General features: G+C 46.2%; 1 protein-coding gene across 1 annotated transcript in view; it reads right to left on the bottom strand.

Moving 5' to 3' along the window:
* meis2b (Meis homeobox 2b) overlaps positions 1 to 8,283 on the bottom strand; it is a 68,694-nt gene that overhangs the window by 36,703 nt on the left and 23,708 nt on the right. Inside the window, exon 8 of the mRNA XM_088403749.1 lies at positions 6,205 to 6,344. Coding sequence (XP_088259875.1) covers positions 6,205 to 6,344 — 140 coding nt within the window. The remainder of the gene's footprint in view (positions 1 to 6,204; positions 6,345 to 8,283) is intronic.

Here is an 8,283-nt window from a genome sequence, read left to right as displayed (position 1 = left end):
ACTCTTTCACTGGAGTCTTGGTGCAGATAACCAGTCCTGAGAACAAATTCTCAACAAACTAAGTAATTTTAGTTATTTAATGAATATACAATAATGTTAATAATGTTAATAAGGATAATTTAATGTTAAATAAAAGAAAAAAGGAAATAGGCAAAAAATACAAAAAAAAAAAAGAATTGTTTATGGTTACTGCTGCTATATTGGGGCGTACATAGAAATCTAGGAACTGATACCCTACTTTGCGGGTATCAGACTTCGCGGGAAGGGGTTGACAGCCCCAATTAACCGCGAAGCAGGGGGGAATCACTGTAATTGATTTTTTTTTTAAGAGGTCAGAAGCATAGTAGCAATTGCGCTGGCTTAACAACACATTTGAGAAAGACTGATTTGTTAAAACCCCTCAATGAGCCATCACCTTAATGTGGTGGAGCGGTTTGCGTGTTTCAGTGATCCTAGGAGCTAAGTTGTTGGGAGCTTTATGCCCCTGGTGTGGCCACTCATGACAAACATGTCCTAGTTTAGTTTCTAGATTCTAGGTTAGACTAAATAGACCCCTTATGATGAATAAAATGAATGGATTCAAGTTTCTCTCGCCTGGACGCGGGTCACCGTGGCCTGCCCTCTGAAGCCAGGCCTGGGGGCGGGGCTCCTTGGCGAGCGCCTAGTGGCTGGGATGACGTGGGTCCCCCTTCCCATGGGCTTACCACCTGTGGGAGGGGCCAAAGGGATCGGGTACGAAGTGAGCTGAGCGGTGTTCAAAAGCGGGGACCTTGGTGCACCAATCCCCGCTACAGAAGCTAGCTCTTGGGACATTGAACGTCACCTCTCTGGCGGGGAAGGAGCCTGAGCTGGTGTGTGAGGCTGAGAAGATCCGACTAGATATAGTCGGACTCGCCTCCACAGACAGCTTGGGCTCTGGTCCCAGTCCTCTTGAGAGGGGTTGGACTCTCTTCCACTCTGGAGTTGCCCGGGGGGAGAGGTGCAGAGCAGGTGTGGGCACTCTTATTGTCCCCAAGCTCTGTGCCTGTACATTGGGGTTTACCTCAGTGGACGAGAGGGTTGCCTCCCTCCGCCTTTGGGTGGGGGGACAGGTCCTGACTGTTGTTTGTGCTTATGCACCAAACAGCAGTTCAGAGTACCCACCCTTTCTGGAGTCCTTGGAGGGTGTGGTGGAGAGCATTCGCTCGGGGGATTCCCTCATTCTGCTGGGGTACTTCAATGCTCATTTGGGCAATGACAGTGAGACCTGAAAGGGCGTGATTGCTGGTGGACACCAGCAGTAAGGGATGCCGTCAATCTGTAGAAGGAATCCTCTTGGACCTTTTTTGCCTGTGGGACTCTAGAGGTAGCTGACAGGTACCGGCTGGCCAAGTGGAGTGCGGTTTCGGCAGTCACCAAGGAAAAATCTCAAGTATGGGAGGAATTTGGTGAAGCCATGGAAAGCAACTTCCGGTGTCTTAGAGGAAATTCTGGTCCAAGTTTCGGCGTCTCAGAAGAGGGAAGCAGTGCACCATTAACACTGTGTACAGTGGAGATGGGGCACTGCTGACCTCCACTTGGGACGTTGTGAACCGGTGGGCAGAGTACTTCGAAGACTTCAATCCCATTGACACTTTTCCCTCTGAGGAAGCAGAGTCATCGGGCATCGAGGTGCACTCTCCCATCTCTGGGGCTGAAGTCACTGAGGTGGTCAAAAAACTCTTTGGTAGCAAGGCCCCAGGGGTGGATGAGATCAGCCCGGAGTTCCTGAAGGCTCTGGATGCTGTAGGGCTGTCTTGGCTGACACGCCTCTGCAACATGGCGTGGACATCGGGGACAGTGCCCCTGGATTGGCAGACTGGGGTGGTGGCCCCCCTTTTTAAGATGGACGACTGAAGGGTATGTTCCAACTACAGAGGAATCACAAACCTCAGCCTCCCCGTTAAGGTCTATTCAGAGGTGTGGGAGAGGAGGGTCCGTCAAGAAGTTGAACTAGGAGTCAGGAAAAGGTGTGTGGTTTTTGTCCTGGTCGTGGAACAGTGGACCAGCTCTACACCCTCAGCAGGGTCCTCGAGAGTGCATGGGAGTTCGCCCAACCAGTCTACAGGCACTCGACCAGGTCCCTCTGGGATTTCTGTGTTCGGGGGTTGGGAGTATGAAGTACCGGACGCCCTGTACGACTGATGTCAGAGTTTGGTCTGCATTGTTGGCAGTAAGTCGAATTTGTTTCCAGTGAGGGTTGGACTCCGCCAAGGCTGCCCTTTGTCACCGATTCTGTTCATTACCTTTATGGACAGAAATTCTAGGCGCAGCTGAAGCGTTGAGGGGTCCGGTTTGGGACTTTGCATCTTTGTGAATGATGTGTTGCTGTTGGCTTCTTCTGGCTGTAACCTGCAACTCTCACTGGAGCGGTTCGCAGCCGAGTGTAAAGCGGCTGGGATGAAGAACAGCACCTCCAAATCTGAGACCATGGCCCTCAGTTAGTAAAGGGTGGAATGCCGTCTCCGGATCGGGGATGAGGTCCTGCCCCAAGTGGAGGAGTTGAAATATTTTGGGGTCTTGTTCATGAATGAGGGTAGGATGGAACGGTGGATCAACAGGGGATCAGTGTGGCGTCTGCTGTAATGCGGACTCTGCACTGGTCTGTCGTGGTGAAGAAAGAATTGAGCTGAAAGGCGAAGCTCTCTATTTACCAGACGATTTACATTCCTGCCCTCACCTATGGTCACGAGCTGTGGGTTGTGACCGAAAAACATGATCCCGGATACAAGCAGCCGATACAAGTTTCCTCTGCAGAGTGTCTCCCTCAGAGATATGGTGAGAAGCTCGGTCATCCAGGAGGGGCTCAGCATCGAGCCTCCTCCACTTTTTCGGGCATGTCCCACAGGAAGGAGGCCCCAGGGACAACCTAGGACACGCTGGAGGGACTATTTCTCTCGGCTAGCCTGGGAGCGCCTGGGTATCCTTCCGGAGGAGCTAAACAACTTGGCCCGGATATGGAAGTCTGGGCTTCCTTGCTCAAGCTGCTGCACCCACGACCCAACCCCGGAACACATTATGGTACGAGCCAAGTAACTAGATATATTACATTTTGGAAGTAACTTGCTCAATTCTGTGGATACACATGGGCACACATTAAAAAAAAAAGCAGTATTTTTTTTAAAAAGCTGATGGTGCGCCTTATATATGGATCAATATTGAGATTGGGATTCGTAGATGGGGAATTAACTGATAAAGTAAGCTTTGTTTCTTGAGTGTGTTTACAGTTTAACAAGGTTGGTCATATTGACATCGAGTTATTATGCTATAGAGAGTTTAGAGTTATTATTTGACTTATTATTGTTATTACTTTGAGTATTACTATATTGTGATTGAAAAAGGTTTAAAATATGTCATTAATTGAGAGTGCGCCTTATAATCCGGTGCGCCCATAGTGCGTAAAATACGGTTCCTAAAGTAGTCACTTGCTTTGGTTCCTTAAGTGCCAAAGTAATCAAATAGTTTAGTGCTTAATTAATTTATTACCAGCCATTAATAGAACTTCCTTTAGTCCAGTGATTTCTCAAATAGTGGGGTGGGATCACCTGTTGGGGGCATGTCAGAGGGACACTTATGACCCCAGGCAAGTGTTTTGTTTTGCCATGTAAAGTGTAATTCCTTTTTACTTTTGTTCATTTTAGATAGGATACAGTTTTAGGTATAATACATGTTTTTATAGATTACAATTTTATTGATGGTCCGGTTGGCGAGGGGGGGGGCTGTGAAAGGTTTTCTGTTTCCTGAGGGGGCTTTGAAAAATAAAATTAAGAAGGACCGCATGAACCAAACACTTGCAAAAAAAAAAAAAAAGTAATGTTAAAAGTAATTTCCTGCAATTGAATAGCTGGGCTGTAAAAAAAAAAAAAATAACAAAAACGTAAAAATATGTTTTTGAGATTGAATGAGTTAAATAAAAACGTGTGTTTGTGAGCAACATACATGGACAAACAGCAGGTGTTTGTGATAGCCATCACTTTAACGAGGACTGTATGCTGAACCTTCACCACTACAAGAGTGGATTTGCCATAAAATTATAAATGTACAAATGATAGCTGGCACAGTTACCACAATTGCATCTGATGGAGAGGCTAGAGCTACATGTTAACATGTTAGCTTGGTTTCATAGAAATGAACAATGTGCATTGAATCAATTTATACAGCAGATTCATTCTGTATAAAGACTGCTTTGATTGGACATATTTCTTCTGCTGCTAACTTTTTAGGTTTTTTATATCTACTTTTGAGTTTCTTCACGTTGTTAAATGACCACGGTTCACAACAAGTTTGGTTACCCCTAAGTTAATATTAGCTATTTTATTTATTTTTGTTTTGTGGCCAGTTGACTTAAGAACGACGTCATGAAATGTCAATAATTCAGTCAATTAGATGTTTTATTTTCTGATTAGAAATGTCGCCACCAAAAATAACTCATATTCCATAATGTATTGAATTGCCAATATGCCAAAGGTGTAAGACTTCATCATTTATATGCATATATTTAACTGTGGAAAGTTTAAAATACAATAAAATAGGTCCTTTGAAGCCGAGGTTACCCAACCGCTGGTCCACGGCCCTTTACCCATCCGTGGATCAACTAACATCGAGCTGCATGTACCGCACCCGAATAATTGATGTTTTGGAACTGATTTAGTTTATCCTTTAACAGTTCGTTCATTTGTGCTTCGTTTGGCTTGATCTTTGTTTTTTTGGCACTGCCTCCGGCTACTGTTTATTACATTTTGTCGTGAGGAAGAACGGCGTGACATTCCGAGCCGGTCCACAATAAAAATCTCAAGGTTTGACCGATCAATGGTGATAAAAAGGTTGGAGACCCCTGCTTTAAAGAGTATTATTTTTGAAATGATAATTTTTCCCAGCGCTGTTTTACCTATGCAAACTGATTCTGCGTGAACACAAGATCTAGTTCATTTACATTCTAAATAGCTCATCTGTTCCAAGAGTGTAAACTTGTCAAATCAATGGGACACGATCAAGAAAGGTACACTCCACAAACCTCATCTGAATAGAGAAACAAATCTCACAAGACTCATTCTACTTGGCTTAGTGTTGGGCAATCAATAGATATCAAGGTGTGATGACTAGATTCCTAGTTTGGAATTCCGCTTTGAATGTGGCCAAATGTAAGGTTGCATGGAAACCAACAATTTTACCATCCTAATGAGACAATAATGAATAATATAATGAATCAAAACCTTTACAGCTAGTATCTCAATAGCTTCCTCAGAAGGGGATCTTTCAAGTCTCTACAGAATGGGCAACAAAAGCACGAGACTGCGACGGAGGACCCTGTAACCAGTCGAAGGCCTCACACAGCACCGTCGGACAAAACATAATCCAACTCTATTCACAAGCTCAACAAGTGATGAATGCATGATCGCTTGGGTGTTGCAATGGGCCTTTCAGAAGCCAAAGGCTTCTTGCACACTTTGCATTGGCACATCCTGCCATGGTAAACACTTTTGCTTCACAAATTAAGCCTGAAAGACGATTGGGAGCAGAAAAGGGATCATTCAATTATCTTTATTTTTTTTTCACACAGAAAACTTAAAGGTGGGTTTTGGAAAGGAAGAGATTACAATGAGTAAGGGATCTTTGTGGGCCTATTAAAAACGAAACACTTTAGAGCTTATGACACATCTAAGAGGATGAATTGCTGAAAAAACAATGAGAAGAAAGCAATGGTTGTGTGTTTGTAAACCTTGAGAGAGCAATGGTTGTGTGTTTTTAGACTTTGAAAAAAGCAAAGCACTTAAAGGTTTCTTTCATTCTTTTTCTGAGGTTGATAGATGTATGAACCTGATCATTATTTTACAAGATGGAACTTGACATGTTATTCTTCATTTTACGTAAAAACAAAGGGGAAAAAAACTTTCCACGACCCACTATCTTGGTATTACAAAAATTACGACACGTTACAACTTTAGGGAGAAAGAAATTAAAACCAAGCCGTATAACAAACTCTAGTACTGATCTAGTTTTCTCATAAATGTATTTGGCTCACCCAGTTAAAATACATAGTAAATATGAGTAAACCATATGGAACTGTGTTGAGATTTGTGCATGAAAATGATCTGACGGAAGAAATTATGTTTGCTTGTATCCTGATTTATATACATCATGATCTACCCAACTAAAATACAGGAAAGAAAATTGAAAATGCCTCACTGTAAGGTGTTGAAATAGCCAGGCTCTCATAATATTTGTCGCCACTTTGGGGAAGATGCCTCTTTTCTTCTGCCTCTTCTTGTCCTGGTCATCTTCGTCTCCTGTGCCCGGTGACGCGAGGCTATTGTCGAGGCCATCTCCTAAGATTAAAAGAACAAGAGGGGTCATATTGTGAGAAACAATAAAAATGTTGTCATCATACCTCTATTCTAGCGGTGGGTATTGTGTCTTAAATCTGTATTGTGATATATTGCGACACAGCATAGGTGTATTGCGATACGTATTGCGATATACTGATGTTTGTAAAAAAAGAAAAAACCTATACATTATATATATATATATATATATATATATATAATCTATATATCTTCAACTGCTGTCTTCCGGGGTTGGCAGCAGCTTGAGCAAGGAAGCCCAGACTTACCTCTCCCTGGCCACTTCATCCAGCTCTTCCGGAGGGATCCCCAGGTGCTCCTAGGCCAGCCGAGAGACATAGTCCCTCCAGCGTGTCCTGGGTTATCCCCGGGGCCTCCTTCCAGAGGGACATGCCCGAGACACCTCAACGGGGAGGCGTCCGGGGGGCATTCTAACCAGATGCCCGAACCACCTCAGCTAGCTCCTCTCAACGCGGAGGAGCAGCAGCTCGAAGCTGAGCCCCTCCCGGGTGACCGAGCTTCTCACCCTATCTCTAAGGGAGAGCCTGGACACCCTGCGGAGGAAACTCATTTCGGTGTCTTGTATCCGGGATCTTGTTCTTTCGATAATGACCCACAGCTCATGGTGAGGGCAGGAACATAGATCGAGTGGCAAACAGAGAGCTTCGCCTTTCGGCTCAGCTCTCTCTTCACCATGACAGACCGTTGCAGAGCCCGCATCACAGCAGACGCTGCACCAATCCATCTGTCGATCTCACGCTCCATCCTATCCACACTCGTGAACAAGACCCCGAGATACTTGAACTCCTCATTTTGGGGCAGGACCTCATCCCCGACCCGGAGAGGGCATTCCACCCTTTTCTGACTGAGGGCCATGGTCTCTGATTTGGAGGTGCTGATCTTCATCCCAGCAGCTTCACACTCGGCTGCAAACCGCTCCAGTGAGGGTTGGAGGTCACGGCCTGAAGAAGTCAACAGCACCACATCATCCGCAAATAGCAAAGATGCAATGCTGAGGCTCCCAAACCGGACTCCCTCAACGCTTTGGCTGCGCCTGGAAATTCTGTCCATAAAGGTAATGAACAGAATCTGTGACAAAGGGCAGCCTTGACAGAGTTCAACCCTCACTGGAAACGAATTCGACTTACTGCCGGAAATGCGGACCAAGCTCTGACATCAGTCGTACAGGGACGGAACAGCCTGTATCAGGGCGTCCGGTACCCCATACTCCCGAAGCACCGCCCACAGAGATCCCCGGGGGACACAGTTGAACGCCTTTTCCAAGTCCACAAAGCACATGTAGACTGGTTGGCTGAACTCCCATGCACCCTCGAGGGCCCTGCCGAGGGTGTAGAGCTGGTCCACTCTTCTGCGACCAGGGCGAAAACCACACTGCTCCTCCTGAATTTGAGACTCAACCTCCCGACGGACACTCCTCTCCAGCACCAATGAATAGACCTGACCGGGGAGGCTGAGGAGTGTCATTCCGCTGTAGTTTGAACACATCCTCTGGTCCCCCTTCTTATAAAGGGGGACCACCACCCCAGTTTGCCAATCCAGGGGCACTGTCCCCGACGTCCAAGACATCCAGAGTCAACATCCAGAGTCTTCAGGAACTCCGGGCGGTTCTCATCCACCCCCGGGGCCTTGCCACCTCCCACACCCAAGTTTTTGCCGTGGCGCCCACCGAAGCCACACTCTGCTTGGCCAGCCGGTACCTGTCAGCTGCCTCTATAGTCCCACAGGCCAAAAATGCTTGATAGGACTCTTTCTTCAGCTTGATGGCATCCCTTGTCCACCAGCGGTTTGGAGATTGCCGCCACGACAAGCACCGACCACCTTACGGCCACAACTCTGATCAGCCGCCTCGACAACGGAGGCACAAAACATGGATCACTCGGACTCAATGTCCCTCGCCTCCCTC

This window comes from Hippichthys cyanospilos, chromosome 20 (assembly GCF_059441005.1).
Source record: "Hippichthys cyanospilos isolate Australia breed blue-spotted pipefish chromosome 20, RoL_Hcya_1.0, whole genome shotgun sequence".
Lineage (NCBI taxonomy): Eukaryota > Metazoa > Chordata > Actinopteri > Syngnathiformes > Syngnathidae > Hippichthys > Hippichthys cyanospilos.
The sequence above is the reverse complement of the archived record's forward strand: the minus strand, read 5'-3'. Positions and strand labels throughout refer to the sequence as shown.